The following is a 21,722-nucleotide window of genomic DNA, read 5'->3' as shown; positions in this document are numbered from 1 at the left end:
GAGTGCCGAGAGCAGGGAAATGCCTGGAGACGGAAAGTAGAACAGAGGTGACCAGGGGCTGGCGGGGGCAGGCGGGATGGGGACTTAGTGTCTGATGACCCTAATGACCACAGTATCAGTTTGGGAAGATGAAAAAGTTCTGGAAATGAATAGTGGTGATGGTTGCACAACACTGTGAATGTACTTAATGCCACTAAACCGTACACTTAACAATGGTTACGATGGTGAATGTTATTCTCTGTTTCTTTTACCACAGTAAGAAAACCCACAACAACAGCGAAGAAAGACACTGATGTCCGCTCCCCAGGACACCTCCGGAATGCTGATGGCCAGGCGGTACTCCCACCGGCAGGGCCTGGAAGATCCTCTTCAGAAGGAACTAAATAGTCCCAGAGGACAGACCTGAATATACTGCCGGGGGAAGATGCTGACAGCGAGCCCGGTGGTCCAGAGGCCCTGGTTCCCACACGTCGTCTCACCGAAGCAAGGGGAGCAGGTAAGCCTCAGAGGACAGGACGACAGGGACAGAAGCGTAGACGGGGGGCTCTGAGGGCCACCCCAGGACGTCTACTGTCCTACCAGCAAGGGATTTGGAAAGAGGCGAGGAGCGAATTTTCAAAGAAGCAATATAGGAAAACTTCCCCAAATCTATGGCTACAAGTTTCCAAATCAAAAGAACAAAACAGGTACCCAGCGTAACATAAAAATGACAGAAGTGTCACACCAAGGTACATGGCCATAAATCTCAGGGACAAAGAAGGATCTTGAATTCTTCCATAGAGGAAGCGGGATCCTAGGGAGAAGACAGGTACAGAAGCCATCAGCCTTCAGGCCAGCCACTCGAGAAGCTGAAGTCAGTGGAAGAAGTTGCTTAAAATTCTAGGCGAGAACGTTTGGTGGACTACCATTCATAACATAAACGAATTTGGTAATTGTACTTATTTAGCTATTTAAGTATATTTAGGACACGAGTCTGTCAAGAAGAAGCCCTATTTGGAGTGGAGTCTATCTTCTAGGTATGAACTAGAAGAATATTAACTTTGATGCCTCCAATTTTCACGAGACAATCTAGGGGCTACACATTTAAATTCATAACTAGGGGCTACACATTTAAAAACATAACAATAAAATATGGCTGAAATGGACTAACAGTAAACGAAGACAAACGAGTTTTGAGATTTGCCCCAAATACAACGAATAGGTGCAAAGCCCTTTCCTAAAAAGCAGGTTGCGGAAGAGCCCTTTTCTGCATCACATCCTATGTGCACAGAAGTTCGTGGTGTCAGCTGTGGCAGCTCAAGGCGTCTATTCAACGAGTAGGACTGCAAATGGGAAATGACACTCTCATGCTCCACTAGCACTTGCTAGTATTTGACGACTACAATTTTGATAAGTTTATTAACAACATTGTACATTTTACTCTCCTATTCCCAGAGTTTGGTTTATGTGGGTGCTATCCGTTTTGGCATCCAGTCACTCTGTGTATTTGGTACAGCCCTAGTTGTATATGCCTTGATATTCCTGGGATGTCTCTGACAGATGCACCAGAAATTGAGAACCGTGCCCACCTTGGGGGCAGGGGTTGTGTGGCTGCAGACAGACGCACCTGTCACCTTACACCTCTTTGTACCTCTTGGACTTAGAACAATGTGACCATATTCTTATTTGATAATAACTAAAATGGAGGAAAATCTTTACTTAGGAAATAACAGTCTGAGTATAATATTTAGAACTATGAACAGCAAATATTAGGATAAATAACCAAGATTCCTGAAAGCCAACGCCTTTGAGGAGCCAGCAAGAGTGAGACCCCGGAGGCAAGTTTTCAGCAGAAGCCTTTTGCACTACCTGATTTTTTAAATATATTTTTTAGACAAGAAGTAAAATATTTAATAAAAACATACTTGTAAAAAGTTAGCCACTTCAGGAACTTATTAAGAAAAAAATAATGTAACCTGTTATTTCATTGCTCAAGGATAGTAACATTTTGATATATTACACCTTTTAGTCTTTTTTTTTCCCCCTCTGTTCATTTTATAGGAGACTTTATTTCTTTTATGTTTTTATTCCCCTTTTCTTTCTCTTAGTGCCTTTTTATTTTGCAAAGCTAGGCGTATAGCTTCTAAACCACACAAAAAAGAGACATATCCAGCACTTTTCCGGGTAAAGAAAATATTCTCCGATAACTTAATTGTCAGTGGGCCTGTCGTAAGCAGTTTTACAACAGTGATGGAACTGGCATGTATTGTCTATGTTCACCAGTTTCCATGCTCTCTGTGAATCGAGTCCTCTGATAGTTAAGTAAGTAGGACTGTCCGCTCTGTTCACATGTCCTAACGCTAGAGGCTCTCATAACATACAACGCTTGTGACTGGGAAACCTCGTCAACACAGAACTCCCGAAAGGATGACATATCCCTGGTCCTATCAGAGGACTAGAGACTGCAGAATAGACCAACTGATGCTCTCTGGTTGGTCCTATCAGGTTTGTGTGTGTGTGTGTGTGTGTGTGTGTGTGTGTGATTCTCACTGCTTTTCTACTGGTTATTTTATAGTTTTTATGGTTTTTCACCCCAAGTATTTTCTAATCGTGGGCATTGAGCACAGCAGGTCAGAGTGAGGAGGCCGGGATTCCGCAGAAGCTCCGCCTGGAGCTCGTGATGCAGTTCTGGGCACGAGTCCCCTTCTCAGAGCCTCAGGGCCTCGTGTGCACATCACTGTGGAGCATGCGGTACATACCACACAACATGTGTGAGGCTGCATGTTTATCTGATCAGATGTCATATATATATATATATATATATATATATATATATATATATATAGTCTGAGTGTATAATCTTTCTCTATAGGTTATAGGTTATAGATATATAATGTCAGATATCCGGGCTGATCAAGAACTACTGTCCCCATATTTTTGGAGTGGTGTTATTCATGAACTTCAGTGTCTAGAACAGAGCAGCCGTCAGAATATGAAATGTGGGCACCAGAGGGGTTTCGCGGTACGGTCAGCCCACTGTGCAGGCACCGCTGAAGGCCGTCCCCTCCGGCGGGCCCCCCAGGCCCCGGCTTCTCCACGGCTCAACCCCAGAGAGCAGTGAGGGTGATCGGGAGCGCGAAGACCACGCGACTGCTCTGCCCCAAAGCTTCCGGTCTCCTAGAGTCAGAGCCGAAGCCCCTGCGTGGCCCCTGAGGCTCGCATCCGCTCCAGCCCAGCCCGCGCCTCCTGCCCCGGCTCGGGACCCCGTGGGCCACCCAGGCCCTCCTGTCAAGTCACCGAGTCCCTGCTGCTGCCGGGATCACCTGCAACCCTACCCCACCCCCAATCCCTACACCACCGTGCCCCCTCCATGGCGCCCCTCCCATCCTACACACCGGCCCTTTTACCAGTGATTATTATTAGTGATTGTTATCAGTCTCTCCCCACTCAAGTATTAGCTCTCAAGGGCACAAGCTGGGACTGCTCCATCCGGGCACCTCGTGAGTGCCTGGCACCCTCAGATAGTTTTTGAATGAGGGAATGACTTAAACATTAAAGATTTAATTTTAAATTGGCCGTATCCATTAATTTTGTTAAAAGCCAAACATTAACAAGAATGTGACAGCTTGGGGAAAAAAATCCCTCTTCTTGCACATTCCAGCATGGATCCTGGAAAAAGGGAGAGCCGGAAGAATCTGGCTCCGAGGAGGTTAGGAATCTGGAAATACTGAACGATGTCCCCACGTCCAATAAGTCAAAGATCTGAAGAATCTTTCACTCACACACAGAGGTGCTTATTTCCTGAAGAGGCAGAGACTCCAAAGTACCTTGTATGAACTTCTGTTTCAAAACTGACCGAGAAAGAATTGTAAAACCCTCATCCCCATGTCCGTAACCTCCTCCATCAGGTGGACTGCTTGGGAGGGGCACCTGTGTCTAATCCTCTAATCCATCCTTATCAGCAACACCTGTGATGGTGCCAGGCACATTCTAGGCAGCAAGTGGTGGAATTAATTAGCGAAGCAAAAGAATATGCACTCAATCAGGCAAGAAGGCAGAGAAGTTTCTAAGCATATTTTAGGACACCTTCCAGTAACGACAGTCAAAATAAAGTTCTAGCACCATAAGCTTACTTTACTTTTGGATATAAGTTTATCTTTTTATGACTCGTGCCACTTGGCTTTTTTCTCATATATACCAAGTGAATGGAAATAGGTAAGTAACTGATACCTGGGTAGGGAATTTTCCCATAGGTGACGATTTCGTACAGGAGAATTCCAAAGGACCACACGTCAGACTTAATAGTGAAACATCCAAAGTTGATTGCTTCTGGAGCTGTCCACTTAATGGGGAACTTAGCACCTAGGGCAGAAGACGCAGGTGTTTTACTTGGGTCTCTGAGCTGAAACAAAAGAGTCATGGGCGTGTGACCCTCACACTTTCCTTTGGGGGGAAAATTTTAATGAATTATTTTGAACAGGTTAACACATACACACAGTAGAAAATAGGGATGGTACAAAATGTCATACTAAGAATGTTTGCCTCCCTCTGTTTCCCTCGCGGCATTCCCCTCTTAAGAAGCAAAGTTTCTTGTGTATTCTCTTAGCGAAATCACAACTAGCACACTTGAAACATGAGAACATGACAGCAAATGGAAAGGCATCTATTCTTAGCCTGTACACCTGGCCCTCGACATCAGCCTTCTAGAGCACGTATCCTTCATGTTCAAATTTTCTCTAATGACCCAGAGCATGTTTATATGGAATGTAAGTATCTCGATGTGTATATTCTTGTGGATAAATCTCTTGAAGCCTGTACCAACGGGGATATTAGGTGCTACTCCAAGCTTTCATTTGATAGGACCAAACATTACTACTCTTCTAGGAACTGCATAGGATGATGATCTGCTCAGAGTGAGATGACGATGAAACTAGGTTTCTCACGAGAAGCTGGTGAGGCTCAGGTCGACTTAGCCGCCGGGTCACATTGGGAGGCAAGCCTGGCCCCGGGGAACTCGCAGGGTCACCTCGAGGGAAGCAGGGACTCGGGCACTCCTACACCCTGGAAAGGCAAGGGCTTTCCACCAACCACTATAGAATTTTTAAAATACATTTGCCTTCACGCGGTCTTTGCTTTAGACTTTTCTGTGGAGTCCAGACCTAGCGCACAGGGCGGGGCCAGGAAGGGCGGGGCTGTGGTTGGGGCGGAGCCAGGGGCGGGGCCTATGGGTGGGGCGTGGCTGGGTGGAGGCTGGGGTCCAGCATGGCCTTGGGGGGGGTCTGACTGCTGTGTCCAGCCAGGTATGACCCCGGCAAGACACTTACTGTTTTTGTGCCTTCTTGGCACTTCCATCCATGAAATGAGTAAACAGCAGAACCTCCCCGGTTGCCCTCAGGGTTAAGTGGGTGGGTCTGCATGCTTGGCACAGAGGAAATACCAGGGAGGGTAAATATCATTACTTTTGCCCTGAGGTGACCTGACCTACTGTTTCCTTCTAGAACCCGAGCTCTCTGCATTAGGCCACCTGTTTCACGTGAGAACAGTTATTTCTGTGAGACGCTGGGCTTGTCAAATTCTACAAAACCGATGTAATAAATTCTGACTCATGCACTTTGAGGCCACATCTCCTGGGTTTGAGTTCTGGCTCTAGCACTTACTATGGGGCCTCAGAAGCTTCTGAACCTCTCCTTTTTTCTCATCTATAAGGTGGAAACAATAATACTACTTATCACATAGGGTTATTGTAAAGATAAATGAGATGATGTATGGAAAGCACTTAGAATAGCCGCTGCCACACTGCAAATGCTCGCTACCTTTTAGCTACTTTTCCTCGGACTATTTTCCTTGACCTGCCATTTTGCTGAAGATAATTAAGGCCAAGGATAAATTATAATCCACCTAAAAGAATGCAAACTTGAGGCAGGAGAACTACCGTAAGTATGACGAATGCAGGAGATGCTAGACAAATCAAGACGATGTTTTCAATCTGTTTGTCACCTCTATAAATTCTGTGGGTACCTTCCAGAAATAACACACATGTAGTTAAAATAATCCTTGTTTAATAATTCTTAGGAATGTCAAGAAAGTGCTTGGCTCTTTCAGAAGAGAGAAAGCACTGCAGAAAAACTCACTCAACTTTCACGAGTGAGACCATCAGAATCTTCAGATCATAAGCAACACAGAAGAATCTCCAACAGGAAAGGTCAGTGCAGCCCCAGACAGGGCTGGCCCCAGAATGACAGGCCAGGGACTCGGAGATTTACTCTGTGCGTTCTTTGGTTTACATATATAATATGGAAGGTGGGAAAATAAAGGAGTGTATTTTTGTAGTGTTATATTTACTTCTGTGTGTGTGATAATTTCCATGTTTTAATTTGTAGTTAAAAGGCCAGAATATAGAGTATAGACTTATTGTTACAAATATTTTCTCGATAGTTAAGGAAAGTATACTTCACTGTTCTGGTGAAAAGCTCTAACAAGTAATATGAACAAAGAATCATGATCCTGTCAAATCTCATTTTGTTTTGCCTTGCTTAATCGAAATACAAACGACAGCATTTGTAAATTTTATAAAAGTATCTTGCAGAGCTAATCAAGAGAGTAATTTTTCAAAACAATTATTAGAATAAACCGCAAACAGCAACTATGGTACATTTTGAATATTGTACCAAATGAATTCTTTTTCTAATGATGCCTATTGTAACTGCTTTGTTAAAAACAGGCAAAAACAGAATAAAACTAAACAACAACCAAACACCTCAAGATCGTTCCGGGAACGTACCTTCCCTGGCTGTGTACTCGTTATCCTCGATCACTCGAGCAAGGCCAAAATCTGCGATTTTGCACATGAGGGACTCGGAGACCAGGACATTAGCGGCTCGTAGGTCCCTGTGGATGTAGTTCTTCCTCTCAATGTATGCCATTCCCTCCGCGATCTGGAAACAGAAAAAGGTTCTCCTTTAGATGTGCCATTTAGGCCCCTATAGGGACGTATGGAGGAACACCAGAAAACTTCTGAGCTCCTGGAATCCTTTCATGTACGATATTCTGATCGTTCACATTTTTAAAACAGTGGGTAAATTACAATCGCCATTTTGAGTCCTTTCTAAAATAGCTGCCCCCAAACCTCCAACGATGGTAATCACTCTCAACATGGTTATTTAAATAGCTATATGTCTCAGCCTTTTTTTAAATGCATGGAGACTTTTTTTCAGTTCCTACTAAATTCCTGCATGTAGATACACAGATGTTTGTATCCCAGTTTTTCAAACGAGGAAAGAGAGCCAGGGAAGTGCCGTGCTAACACAAATACATTATTGGGGTGTCAAGAACGGGCTGTCCCTGGTCAGCGGCATCCTTGCTGTCGGGTCAGTCGACTGCCCACAGGACCCGGGCTCTAAGCTCTCTCTGCACAGTCCCTCCAGGATGAGAGAAAGAGTCACCCAGACAGAAAGCTGACAGCAGGAGAGAAGCAAGGACAAAATGATAAAACAGGGGAGGTGAAACTGCTACTCATCGCTTCCTAGGAAATCGGGTCTTTAAGGAATCAAAACAGGATTATTAAGGAAAACATTACCAAATTATAAAGATAAGAATCAAGAAGGAAGGAGGAAAGGTAGGAAGGAAGGAAGGAAGGAAGGAAGGAAGGAAGGAAGGGAAGGAGGGAGGAACCAAGTAGCTGTGTCTGGTGAGCAGTTAGAGGGAAAACTAATTAGGATTGTGTCACACAGGAATGAATGTATTCTGCGGATTCTACCTTGAATTCCAGGCGGCTCAGCGTGGGGGACCTGAGTACTCCCACACCCCATCCTCAACAGCAACCTCCTGGCTCAGTCAAACGCCGCCGTTTCAGCCAGGCCCTGTGGCTTAGCAAAAGCTTTTTAGCTCCTTTCTACGGGGGATGCTTCTCCTGACCTCCGCCTGGAACGCCTTGCTTCCCCTCTCGGCCAATCACTAGGCTTCCTTCTGGCCAGAGGGCCTTCCCTGAACTCCTCTTGATAATTTCACTCCACACCCACCGTCAATGGTCAATTTGTACAAAAACCATTTGCACCTCCTGACCATGGCTTTGCCATTATTTTGATGCTGTTTAAGGTGCTTACTGCTGTCCTGCCATCCAGACAGCAAACACCACCAGGGAGAAGCCACCTTACATCTTTTCTGTTCTCACTTGTATCTGCTGGAAGCTTCAGCCACGTCACTCCCCTCTTCTCAGAGCCGAAGGAAGTTCTTTGGTAAATGTGTTGCGTTTTTAATATTACCAGGATGCTATGTTGTTTGCTCTCTGCTGCAGGAATTTGCCAGATGCTATTTCTGTGGCCAGAAAATCTGCCATATAATAATCAGAATACACCAGCTCAGTCCCGAAGTCCTGGCGGCCCAGGGGCTCGCCTGTGACTCGCCCCAAAGAGTCTTGAGCAGATAAAATCATAAATCCGAAAGAATAGAAGAGGTCTGAGCATCTTCTTTAGTAGAAACGACAGTTTGATAACGTACACCTTGACTATGACCAAGAATAAGGTGTGTGGCGCGCAGGCTGGGCCGGTAGAGTGGAGAAGACCCAGGCCACGCGACACCTGCTGAGTGGACTCGGGGTCCAGCCCCTGCCTGGACGGCTGGGCCAGCCTCACACAGCATCCCTCGACAGGAATACTTTAATCCTTTGGGCAAGTCCACCCAGGTCACTCCCTGCACAAAACTAGCCTCCAGACCACGTCTGAACCCCTTAGCGCTGCTTCCAAGGCCCTGGGTGACTGGTCCATCATACTCCACCTCCCACCACTGCCTCCCTCCAGGATCCTGGCTCCTGCAGCCCCTGTCGCGGGGCAGTTCATCCCGCAGGTCTCAGGGGAGACGGCCCTCCCGCTGAGAGGCCTTCCCTGACCCTCCTTCTCCTCCAGTGTGTGTGTCCCAGGGCCCCCTGCTCCTCACCTGTTTACCTGGGCATCGCAGGAATGTAAACCCCTTAGGGCACACTCCTGTTCTTGAGCCCGTATGTAACATTCCAATGATTCTAGACAAACTGGGCCAGGAACCGGGAAGAGCCGAAGCTGGCCGCGATCCCAACATGTCCACGTGCCGCAACTACTGACGCCCACGCGCCTAGAGCCCGTGCTCCGCAGCAAGAGGAGCCGCCGCAGTGAGAAGCCCGCGCACCGCAACGAAGAGTAGCCCCCGCTCGTCACAACCAGAGAAAGCCTGGGCGCAGCAACGAAGAATCAATCAATCAATCAATCAATCAATCCTGGGAACTTGTGGGTAAGGCTTTTATCACACTCACCCGAGTTCTGCATTTACACAAACCCGAATGCATTTTTTAACATGAGTCTCGGAAATAATAACAGACTTGCAGCAAGCCCAGCTTAGTTTGGCTTTCTTTTCCACGTCAGAGTGCTTTACGGGGCTCATATTCCAAACAATAATAATAGCGTTCACCAAGACCAAGTTTCGAAACAACAGCGCTTGCCAAGTGGAATAAACAATAGATATGAGAGCAAAATAAAAGCTTTCAGATAGGGCTGGTTTTGAGGTCAAAAAAGACTACAATTCTCTTCTTATATGAAAAGTATTATTTCCTGGTCTATATGTATTTTTCTTTCTTGGTTTCTTTCTTTCTTTTTAAAACCTTAATCTTTTTTTTTTTTTTTTTTTTTTTTTTTTTGGTTGTTGTATTTACTTTGGCTAAAGTAAATCCAACTCTTATTTCTCTATTTCGCAACAGCAGGAAGAAATCGGAGACCACTTTGGCTAATGGAATCTAGGATCAGCTTTGCTTGCACGAATATGTCCTTGCTCCTCCAGGCCACTTAGTCTAACCATTGTCAGCACTGCAGAAAGAGCTGTTGCATAAATGCAGCCCCCACCCAGGCTCAGCCATCCTCGGGGACCCGGGGAGAGGCGGGCGCTCGCCTCCTACTTTCTTTTTAACTAAATTATAGTTGACTTACAATGTTTCAGGTGTAGAGCAAAGTGATTCAGTTATACATAGGTATATATGTATTCTTTTTCAGGTTCTTTTCCATCACGGGTTATTACAAGGTACTGAGTATAGCTCCCTGTGCTCTACAGTCGGTCCTTGTTGTTTATCTACTTTATATATAGTAGTGTATATCCGTTAATCCCATTAGCTCAGAAAGGCTGATCTGTGAAGGAGTTACGTGGAGTCGCTCAGGTTTGGTGAGGACACAGTCTGATTCAGGAGATTGCTTTGTGCCCACAGATATTTTAGTTAGATGATGATGGTAATAGGTAGGTGGCTGATTGATAGGTAGGTAGGTGGCTGATTGACAGGTAGGTAGGTAGATATATAGATGGATAGTTAGACATTAATAACCACTACTTCTCCCACCACTAATGGAGCACTTTTTATGTACCAGATACTATTTTACATCCATTACACCCAATTCACGTTTCATCTGAATAACAAATCTACCCGGTAAGTTTTATTTCCATTGTACACATGCAAATGAAGCTTAAAGAGGTACAAGAACCTGCTGAAAGCCAGGAGGGAAGGAGAGAGCCAGGACTGACACCCAGGAGTGTCTGACCACCAGATCACATTCCAGAATGTTCCATCAGCAAGAGAGCTCATAACTAGATGCTTCTGGAACTCAAATTTTTCATCAAGAGAATACTATTTAACTGAGAAGAGAGAAAAATGCTTTTGAAGTTTCCTCCTGGAATTCATTGTTGTTAAGCCCAAATTTCACCTCTCAGAAAAGCTACCACAAACCTTCCCCAGGCAGAGCTCAGGATACCCATCTCAGGAAGGACATACAAGCTTGGTTTGGGTTGTCTTTGTCTAGAACAGGGTTTCTCAACCTTTTTCCATTATCATCTCCTAAGGAGAAATTTTTAATTAAATTAAAAATTTAAAATTAAATACAAAGAAGTTAAGATTTTGTCAGGTAGGTCTGAGCTCTGGAGGGCCACAAACTATCGTAATACCTAAGATTTTCCCATCTGCCAAGAACCAATTTTCACTCCCTTGGGGGCAACTTGCCCCATTTTGAATTCTTGGTCTAGAAGAAGCTAAACTGAGCAAAGAAGGTATAAAGCCCATTTTGCCCTATGACTCAAAAGAGAGAAATAAGATGGATGATGATCTATTCTTGGCTTGAATGAGGTTAAGGCTCTGTCAGAATGAAAATAACCAGGCTAAAATTAAGCAGGAAAATATTCTTTCATTCAAATAGCCCTATATATTGCAAAAAAAGCAATAAATGTCTTTCCCTTTGGAAATTTGACGGGGCTGAAAGGAAATTACTTTCCTAGGGTCACACCACAGGTTAGGACAATGGTTTGGAAGTGACTTCAATTTCCCTTCTGTGCATTTAGCCGTTAAATGAAGTTTAAACCCTTACACCAGTATTTCTTAACTCTGGCTGTGTACCGGGCATCTTATCTTAACCCGGGCCTCATCCTAAATCACCTAAACCTGCATCTCTAGGAGTGAGGCCTCCCTAGGTGGTTGTGACCTGCAGTCTGGGTGGAGAATGGCCCTTGTCCCTTACCACCTTCTGGGAGCTTGATTCTGACCCTGATTTATTTGATCAGAACCCGGATTCTAACAAGCTCTCTGGGTGATCTGTATGCACACCGAACTTGGAGAAGAACTGCATTAGATCCAATGCTTTTCAACTTCAGCTATTTTAGGATTTAAAGTTCTAGACGGATTGGAATGAAATCTCGGTCTCAACATCACGAGTAGATGGACTGTTGTCCTCCTAATGCTGGGGAAAGGAATTCCCCAACAACTCAGCTGAAGAAAAAGAAGGAGCAAGATGGGCAGAGCCAGAAGGGAAAAGCCCAGGCGGGGAGATGGGGGTGTCATGCTGAAGCTGGGGTGGTGGCGGGCCAGATAACGGGGGTGCGGGCTAGTCCTAGTACATCAGCAGCTCAGAATGTGCGTCCTGAGCCTCTGTTTTTCTTGTAACTAAGGGAGAAGGACTCCAGCCTTACAGCTCAGAGGCAGGGAATCCGGAACCTCTTCCTCCACATCATGGTTCTGGGGCCGGGCCACTACTTAGAGGGCTTAGGAAACTGATTTAATCTTTCAGCTTTAAATCATCTGAGGGGATTCTCTACCTCTTGGGCCACGCCAGCATCACGCCAGCATCAGGCTCAGCGATGCACAAACATGAGAAAACCTTGACTTTCTAAACCACCTGCCAGCACTAAAGAAGAATTAAAAATGTCTCATCTCCATGTGCTAATTTCCAACTCTGTATTAGAGAGTCTGTGTGTGAAGCTACTGGGCATTTAAAGTAAAAAAGCACCCTTATTACCTAAAATGAGAAAAATCATACAAGGAGATAACTTTAGTAATGTGTCTGTACTCCTGGATTAAAGCTACCTGATTCAGGGTTACATGTGCTTGTCATTTCTTGAGCTCTTCAGCCCAAATAGCGTGGCGGGTGTACATTTCCTAGTTCCTCTTTTTGTACCTTCAGTGGAAACATACGGTGACATGTTCTCTGTTTGATGTTTCTATGTGTGTGTGCGTGTGTGTGTGCATGTGTGCGTGTACACGCATGCACTGCTGCCCTGGGAGGACAGAGAGGAACTACTAGGCAAGCGAGGGACCCACTGGGATCCCAACCCGAGCCAGTAACACAGCGGCTTCTGGTGAAATCCCAGGCATCTAGTACCCAGTGAAAGTTCTAGGCACAGAGGAGATATTAAAAATGATGCTTCCTGGGCTTCCCTGGGGGTGCAGTGGTTGAGAATCCGCCTGCCAAGGCAGGGGACACGGGTTCGAGCCCTGGTCCGGGAAGATCCCACATGCCGCAGAGCAACTAAACCCGTGTGCCGCAACTACTGAGCCTGCGCTCTAGAGCCCCCGAGCCACAGCTACTGATCCCACGTGCCACAACTACTGAAGCCCGCGTGCCTAGAGCCCGTGCTCCACAACAAGAGAAGCCACTGCAATGAGAAGCCCGCGCACCGCAATGAAGAGTAGCCCCCGCTCACCGCAGCTAGAGAAAGCCTGCGCGCAGCAATGAAGACCCAACACAGCCAAAAGTAAATAAATAATTTTTTTTTAAAAAAAATGATGCTTTCTGAGTTAGAGGCCAACCTCATCTTGTCAGGTGCGAAATAAGCCGCCCCCCAGCCCCATGGCCATCCTCCAGGGAGGCCTTTCAAATGTGCTGTGAGAAGGAAAGGCGTGACCTTCGGGCGCCCGCCAATCAGCTTCCCAGCCAGGGACCTGAAGGGCTAGAAACACACGTGTGACCACAGAGGACACTCTGACCCCAAATACTGGGGATCCTGCCTCTCCCACTGCTGGTGTGAAGGCGACGCGCCAATCCCCCCACAGACGCACCCTCAGGGGCCCACAGGCACTGCCTCCTCCAAGGGGAGGAGACCCACCCTCACCGGTTGGTGGGTGCACGGCATCCGTCCCCGGCATCTGAGACCCCCAGCTGGTGGGGCATCTCGGAGGACCACCACGGACACTCCCTCTCTATGGCAGTGTTGCCAGTGTGTGTCTATTTTTCAGTACGTCAGTATCCACACACGTGATTTTTACACCCACCCACATGCATACACACCACGCAGATACATACAAACTTCTGGGACGTTTTCAGAACCCAACATTTCATAAAGCATTATCCTTCTGCTTCCTCTGCGTATCATTTTCTACCCAACCCCCCGACACGCACACTTACATATGCACACACTTATGATGGGCAGGGTGGCGACAGAACGCAAAATGCTTTGCAGATGAATGTTTCCTGGGGTATGAGGTCAGAAACGTTAGATCAGAACAAAGTTTCCAGAAGCACCTGAGGTGAGCATACCCCTTTATATTCCCTCTCCAATATCCACGTTTAAGTAGAAAGTCTGTGTCCCCGTTCCCCAGATGAGAAGGAGACCCTGGGAGCGGCCTCCGCAGACATCTACACGCACCCCTGCCCGCACTGCCCTGAGGAAGGCAACCCAGGACCCTCCTCTCTGGTCATCAAATACATTTACTGAGAAGGGAGTTGCCAGGGACCATCTGGGGCTTGCAGGATGGCGATGCTTGGGGCAGGAAATACCTAACACCAATGCCCGTTGGTTGTATACAAGACAGACTTACTTTATGTGGAATACAATGCTGGAGAAGAAATCTCAAATCAAGTTTTACAGACCAAGGCAGACTCAAATAATCCTCCTTGCAAGTGACCTTCCCTGCTAGCAATGGCCACAGAGGTCACGCATCTTTTTCTCTTTTTCCCAGAAACCCAATCAATGCTGTGACCCCGGCATGCCACCCAGCCTGCCCCAGCCTCCAGCAGGCTCCCTCCGTCTGGGGCTGAGGCTCTGAGCCACAAGCCTGTTCCCACGCATGCGATCAGTGCACGGACCGCGCAGGTGTCACCAAGGACCATGAAGGAAGCTCTGGACACACAATGGAGTGTTTGCACGGATGACCTCGCCGTGTGAGTCTTGCTTTAGGGTTCTGTGTTCGCCCGAATTCCTACCGCTGTTCTGAGAAACGGGCAAGTGACAGGCTATCTTGCTTAGTGAGTGATTTTTAAAATTTTAATGAGAAGAACCCACATGTGAGTCAGACGAGGGAGGAAATAAAGGAATAAAGGAAACTAATTGAGGGACTCGATGTGATCTCTCAAGCAAAGCTAAAATCTGCCCCAGGAAATTCCAGCCTGAATGAGAAACTGGAACCGAAAACCCAATCTGTCTTAGAATTGGCCGGTTGGAAAACATTTGTCACTTAGACAAGCAGTGAGAGAGATTGCACAAGAAACCTGCCAGAAAGCAGGAAAGACTAAATTTTGGGTTTCCTGTGGCTATACCTGTTCCATTAGGCATTGCTTGCCTCACTCTTTAGATATGTATTTCCTTCCTACACTTGGGGAAAGTAGAATTCAAATAATTTATTACTTTCAAAAGCCTTAGGAAGCTTACATAATAATAATAATGCTAATATTAATAAGTTGGAACCAAACAAATGGGTTAAACCTACAGTCTCTCTGATGGGGTCTCAAGCCTCTCTGAAGGGTCCTCTCTATCACCCCTGGGGTCAATCCCAAACTGACCTAAAAAGACCATTTAATTACAACACAAAAATAAAATGTAAAAAAAACCAGGGGGTTTAAAGTGAGAACACACCTCCTCGGTACTCCAAATATGATAGCATTTGTTTTGTAGTACGTGGTAGTTTCTATAGATGTACTTTTCTATCTATTAATATTCATTGATCCTCCATACTGGATCCCTACACTCTTTAATCCATAATTTGGATAGAGGAAGGGATGGCATAGAGCTCATTCCTTGCTATGTTTGGAGGTCAAATTTCCTAGTATGTTTTAGCTTTATTGGGTTATTAAAATATTCTTCTTCATTCCTCTTTTCCAAGCAAAACTTCTAAGAAATAGTGGAGTTTATTGCTTTGATGGTGGTGATGGTGGTGATGATGGTGGGTGATACTGATGATGGTGGTGATGGTGGTGATGATGGTGGTAATACTGATGATGGTGGTGATGGTGGTGATGATGGTGGTACTGATGATGGTGGTGATGGTGGTGATGATAAGGGTGATGATGATGATGAGGAGGAGGAGGATGGTGACAGCTGCCATGTACTGGCTGCTTACCCTGCCCAGGCATCCTGCCAGGCATTTATAATCCCTAAAACAAGCCTATGAAAGTAGCCAATATTCATAGTAAAGATGAGAAAGCTGAGTCTCAGAGAAGTAAAAATTTTTCCTAGATAGACTTGGATTTGAATCCATATCTGGCTGGTCCCACCTCCTGTGCTCTTAACTATTTATCTATACTAGCTTCTTCCTTTAAAAAGAGCTACAAACAGCAGAATGTTTGCAAGCTGACATCAGGAAAAAGGAGAGAAAGGAGAAATAATAACTAGATCCTTTAAAAAGTGGCCATGTTAGGGGCTTCCCTGGTGGCGCAGTGGTTGAGAATCTGCCTGCCAATGCAGGGGACACGGGTTCGAGCCCTGGTCTGGGAAGATCCCACATGCCGCGGAGCAACTAGGCCCGTGAGCCACAACTACCGAGCCTGCGCGTCTGGAGCCTGTGCTCCGCAACAAGAGAGGCCGCGATAGTGAGAGGCCCGCGCACCGCGATGAAGAGTGGCCCCCACTCGCCGCAGCTAGAGAAAGCCCACGCACAGAAACGAAGGCCCAACCCAGCCATAAGTAAATAAATAAATAAGTAAATAAAAAAAGTTTTTTTTAAATAAAAAATAAAAAATAAAAAAAAATAAAAAGTGGCCATGTTAAAGTCTGCAATCTGTAATACCTTCATAGCTGAAAGATGAGGGCAGAGCTTGACACGTACAAACTTAGGGCTGGTGAGGTTTCTGTGACGGATCAAAATTCAATCAATCCAAAAGCATGCAAGGCCCCATAGAGTCTCAGGGAGGCATGAGTTCCACATAGAAAACTGCACTGAATAACCATATTTAAACCAGCAAGTTTCCATGAAAGAGATTTACCTTCATTAGCAGCAAAGGAAGAACCATTTGTCAACTAATTCTCATAGACTTTCTCTTGCAAAAACTTATTGGACCAGTTCATATCCATCAGGATGGCTATTATAGAAACAAACAAAGAAACAAACAAAACAAAAAAACAAAAAACCAGAAAATAAACAGTGTTGTTGAGGAAGTGGAGAAATTAGCACCCTTGTGCACTGCTGGTGGGAATGTAAAACGGCGCAGCCACTGTGGAAACCAGAATGAGTGTTCCTCAAAAAATTCAACATCGGATTACCATGTGACCTATCAATTCCACCACTTGGTATATACCCCAAACAACTGAAAGTAGACACTTGTACAATATCTAACTGATAGTTGTACACCCCTGTTCATAGGAGCATTATTCACAAAAGCAGAAAGTGGAAACAACTCAAGTGTCCATCAATGGATGAATAAAAAAACCAAAATGTTTGGTCTATGCGAGCAATGGCATATTATTCAGCCATAAAAAGGAATGGAATTCTGACACAGGCTACAACATCGATGAACTTTAAGGACAACATGCTAAGAGAAATAAGCCAGTCGCAAAAGGGCAAATACTGTATGATTCCACTCATACGAGGTACTTAGAGTATCAGATTCACAGAGACAGACAGTAGAATGGTGGTTGCCGAGGGCTGGTGGGAGGGAGGATGGGGAGTTAATGGGTACACAGTGTCAGTTCTGCAAGATGAAAAGGGTTCTGGAGATGCTGGTGGTGATGACCGCACAACAACATGAATGTACTTCATGCCACCGAACTGGGCACTTAAAAATGGATGAAATGTACGTTATGTGTATTCTATCACAATTGAAAAATAAAACTGGGAGCTTCCAGCTGTAGGGAAGCAGGAGCAGAGGTGGCAAAGGCTGTTGGCCACAGGGAGAGCGGGCAATGCCCATCACCCACCCCTGCGCAGTGTGCTGACGACCAAGGAAACGCTCCGGCAGCTTGTGGTGGCACCCTGGATGGGGACGCCCATGCACACCTGGGGGACCAAACCACACTAGGCAGCGGTCAAGGCTCCTCCCGCATCACTTCCGCCCCGGGCCGCTCCTCAGTCTACCCTCAAATAAACCCGGTCTTGACGTGAACACACAATTAGGGATTAGAAGGAAGTAGACCAATGATGCCTCAGAAGACAGTTGGACAGTTGTGACTGTGGATCAGAGACTTACAATGGGTCATCTTGGATTTTATATACAAAACGGGGGCAAGTTTCTTCTCAAAATCTCAAGTTTTCCACTCTGCAAAGTGGCGATAAGAATAGCATCAACCTGGTAGAGTCCAGATGAGACTGAAAAGGAGAATGCAAGGCTGCTCAGTGCATGATGGAGATGAATGATCACTATGACTAATATTAATACCACTACTATTCATAGCGAGAAGACCCACATCCAGACCTGGTTCATCGTGGTGAACTGACAGAAGGGCTGCTCTCTTAGAGCCGAGGGGCTGGAGGTGGGAGGCTGCCCAGAGGCGCCCGAACGCAGCCTCAGGCACACTGCTTCCCCGCTGCTGAGTGGCTGCCGCCACCCTTAGGAGAAGCTGGACCCAGACTCTGCGTCCGCTGACGGGGCTCCCTGATACCGGCTGCCTGAGGTTGTAAAGGGATGCCCTGTCGGGGATCACCCACCGCCAGTCAGGGAAGGGACTCCGCACTCTGTACCCCCAGGACAGGGCAGTCAAGAATCTACACTAAGATCAGAAATCTCCTTTGCTTACTCTCCCCTCTTCTGCATCAATTTCACTGCTACTACTGTCATCTAGATGACCTACCCCTGGATATCCCTGGTGGTCCAGTGGCTAAGACTAAGTGCTCCCAATGAAGGGGGTCCTGGGTATGATCCCTGGTCAGGGAACTAGACCCCGCATGCATGCTGCAACTAAGAGTTCGCATGCTGCAACTAAAGATCTGCGTGCCGCAACAAAGACCCGGTGCAGCCAAATAAATAAATAAATAAATATTTAGATGACCCACCCCTGATCTGCAGCTAACGAACCATGCTTATCACCCTGGAAGGAGAAGAAGGAAGCAGAACGTTCTCAACTTATGCGAGGGATGGAGAAACAAGAGAAAAGCCATTGGCACTTCTGTCCAGTCTTCTGCAGGAGAGAGGATGTGTGATGGCCAGATCAGAGCTGCCTCCGACGAGGAATGTGGCCTGACTGGGTACGCCCCACACACCTCCAGCTGAGGAACAAGTCACTGGGCACAAACATGCAATTCTGCTCGCTGAAAACAAGCTGTGACTGTCAAGTGACTCAGAAACATTCCTACTCTGATCTCTTATCTGGCTACTGGGGCCTAAGGACATACATGCAGAAAGTAAAGTTTTCTCCACAGTAATGTTTTGTAGTGTTACTTACGTTAGTGAAAAAGTAGAGATTCTCCAAATGTTCATCTACCAGGGAATGGTAAGGAAATCACGATACAGTCACAGGAATAGAATATTACATTGTAATAGGTACATACATGTTCATGGAGAGGCTTCAATAAAATGAAAAGCTGTAACATTCAGTTCAATATGTACAAAACAGCACATACGGTACAAACCTAACGTGTAATGAAAAGAATAATTAGAAAGGATGGATAATGATGAACTAATAACAAAAAATGGGTAAAAAGCTTAAAGAAACAGTTCCCAGAAAAATAAACTGCAAACAAAGAAGGAATATAGGAAAAGATGCATGACCTCATCTATATTAAATAAACACAAATTACAGCAAGGAAATACGGAAGTTTGACATATCAGACTGGATTAGAGAGAGTTAAGACTTATGTCTTAGGGGCTTCCCTGGTGACACAGTGGTTAAGAATCCGCCTGCCAATGCAGGGGACACGGGTTCGAGCCCTGGTCTGGGAGGATCCCACAGGCCGTGGAACAACTAAGCCCGTGCGCCACAACTACTGAGCCCACGCACCACAACTACTGAGCCTGCGCTCTAGAGCCCACGAGCTACAACTACTGAAGCCTGTGAGCCACAACTACTGAAGCCAGTGCGCCACAACTACTGAGTCTGAGCTCTAGAGCCCACGCGCCACTACTCCTGAAGCCCGCGTGCCACAACTCCTGAGACTGTGCTCTAGAGCCTGTGAGCCACAACTACTGAAGCCCGTGAGCCACAACTCCTGAAGCCCACGTGCCACAGCTCCTGAGCCTGTGCTCTAGAGCCCGTGAGCCACAACTACTGAAGCCCGCGAGCCACAACTACTGAAGCCCACGTGCCACAGCTACCGAGCCTGTGTTCTAAAGCCCGTGAGCCACAACTACTGAAGCCCGCGTGCCACAACTACTGAGCCTGTGCCCTAGAGCCCACGAACCACAACTACTGAAGCCGCGTGCCTAGAGCCCGTGCCCCACAACAAGAGAAGCCACCGCAGCGCGAAGCCCGTGCACCGCAATGAAGAGTAGCCCCCGCTCGCCGCAACTAGAGAAAGCCTGCACGCAGCAGTGAAGACCCGACACAGCCAAAACTAAATAAATAAAATTATTAAAAAAAAAGGGGGTCTTAGAGCAGCACTCTGGCTGCTGTGTGACAGACGGGCTCTGGAAGAAGCAGAGCTGAAGCCCAAGGCTAGTTAGGCAGCTACAAGGTCATTCATCCTGAGAGTGTTCGACTTGGGTCAGAGTGACAGCGGGGAAGGAGTTGGGGCCTCTCAGCTCGCGCCCCGATTCCAAGCCCAGGCCCCACAGTGAAGTCCCTGGCCCCCCGGGACATGTCCAGCTGGGTGTCCCACACTTCAATCCCCACAGCAAAACCGACCCCCGCGCCCCCCAAATCCCGGCGTCCACGGGGCCAGGCGCTCGGCCGCCCATCCAGACACCGGGCGTCGCCCTCGCCTTCCCTTCTGCACACCTGGGGTGGGCGGGGCTCCGTTCGGCCCACCCCCCTCCCGGGACCCGGGGCTCCAGCCCCGCTCCCTCCGCGGCACGGCTGTGCCCGGGGCAGCGCAGGGCGTGCGGAGCTCGGCGCATCGCCTCCCTGCTTAGACGTTCACGGGCCCCCGTCACGCCCAGGATCAGGAGCAACCCGCCCGCGTTCGCGGCTGGGCTCCCACACCCGCCTCCTGGGCAACGCGCGGCAGCCTCCGGGTGGGAGGTTCGGTCCTCTCCGAACTCAGCCTCTTCAGGTTTCGGGCTCCCGGGCCAAAGTGCTCTTTGGTTTGGGGGCACGGGGGTGGGGAGGAGGCCGGGGTGCTGAGAAATCTAACTGATGGAAAAGCTCCAGGACGGTTCCTGCCCACGTCAGGGTGTTCCCTTTAAAGACGAGCTTGGATGGAGCGCAGACACGCCCCTGCCCCCTCCTTCCACCTTTGGGGTCTCAGGTTTACAGAACACAGCAGACCAAACCAAAGTCAGCAGCAAAAGAGTATCTTCGGAGCAGAGCACCTGTGGTTTCTACAGCGAGCCCGGGGTCGGGGGGTCGGGGGGTCGGGGGGCCGGGGGTGGGGAGGTCAGAGGCCAGTGGGGAGGGACAAGGGCACGTGACAGTAAATGCAAACAGCACTCACGGATTCCTCAAAGGTAAAGTAAAACTCCCGAGAGACCATCTGCTGAGTATAATCATCTTCCCCTTTTCTCCAATACGTACATCTCTTCGGTTACCTACAAATCACTTAACTGCTCCTCCCGAGGAACCCAGGGGTTGGCAATGCTTCCGGCTTTCCTTAACGTCCGTGTCTAGCTCTCAGGGTCCCTGCTGCCACCCCGTTACCCCTCTCCTGTGCCCTTACGCACCACGTTCCCTCAGCCAGAGCCGCCTCCCCACATCCGGCCCTGCCCAGCCTCGCAGGCCTAACGCTGTCTGCCAGGCTCACCGCCCAGGAGGCCTACCGTCCTGCCGTTCCGCCCCGCTTGGGTTCCACGCTGCTCCTCGGGCCCTGAAGGCAGCCCGCAGCGCGGCCCGCTCAGCCCCGGCCACGTCCCCAGCGTGCTGCCCGCTGCCGACCTGCTACTTCCCCTCCTCCTGCAGCAAGCCATCAGCTCCCTGACACAGGGATGCGCCTTGCTCATCCCAGCCCTGGCGCACGCCTGGCTGAGCGCAGCACACGCTGTGGTGAAAAGGGGGGGGGGGGGTACCGAGGGGGTGAGGGGAGCACGGGGAGTGCGAGCGACGTGCTTAAGACAAAGAGCAACTGAATTGACTCTGCAGCCCCCCTCCAGTGCATTCACGTCCACGTTTAAAAATAAGCAGCTGGTAATGAGCCCTGCCCGCTCCTAAACTACTTTGATTTGATTCTAGCCTTGCAG

At 47.7% G+C, this 21,722-nt stretch overlaps 1 protein-coding gene across 4 annotated transcripts in view; it reads right to left on the bottom strand.

Annotated features, from left to right (window-relative positions):
* The window catches only part of LYN (LYN proto-oncogene, Src family tyrosine kinase), a 111,035-nt gene that overhangs the window by 5,452 nt on the left and 83,861 nt on the right, over positions 1-21,722 (bottom strand). For all 4 annotated transcript variants that reach the window (XM_068526037.1, XM_068526040.1, XM_068526039.1 and 1 more), the window contains exons 11-12: positions 6,761-6,914; positions 4,210-4,341 (exon numbers count right to left, since the gene is read on the bottom strand). In XM_068526037.1, coding sequence (XP_068382138.1) covers positions 4,210-4,341; positions 6,761-6,914 — 286 coding nt within the window. The remainder of the gene's footprint in view (positions 1-4,209; positions 4,342-6,760; positions 6,915-21,722) is intronic.

The sequence above is a fragment of the Eschrichtius robustus genome, chromosome 17 (assembly GCF_028021215.1).
Source record: "Eschrichtius robustus isolate mEscRob2 chromosome 17, mEscRob2.pri, whole genome shotgun sequence".
In the NCBI taxonomy this organism is placed as follows: Eukaryota; Metazoa; Chordata; class Mammalia; order Artiodactyla; family Eschrichtiidae; genus Eschrichtius; species Eschrichtius robustus.
The sequence above is the reverse complement of the archived record's forward strand: the minus strand, read 5'-3'. Positions and strand labels throughout refer to the sequence as shown.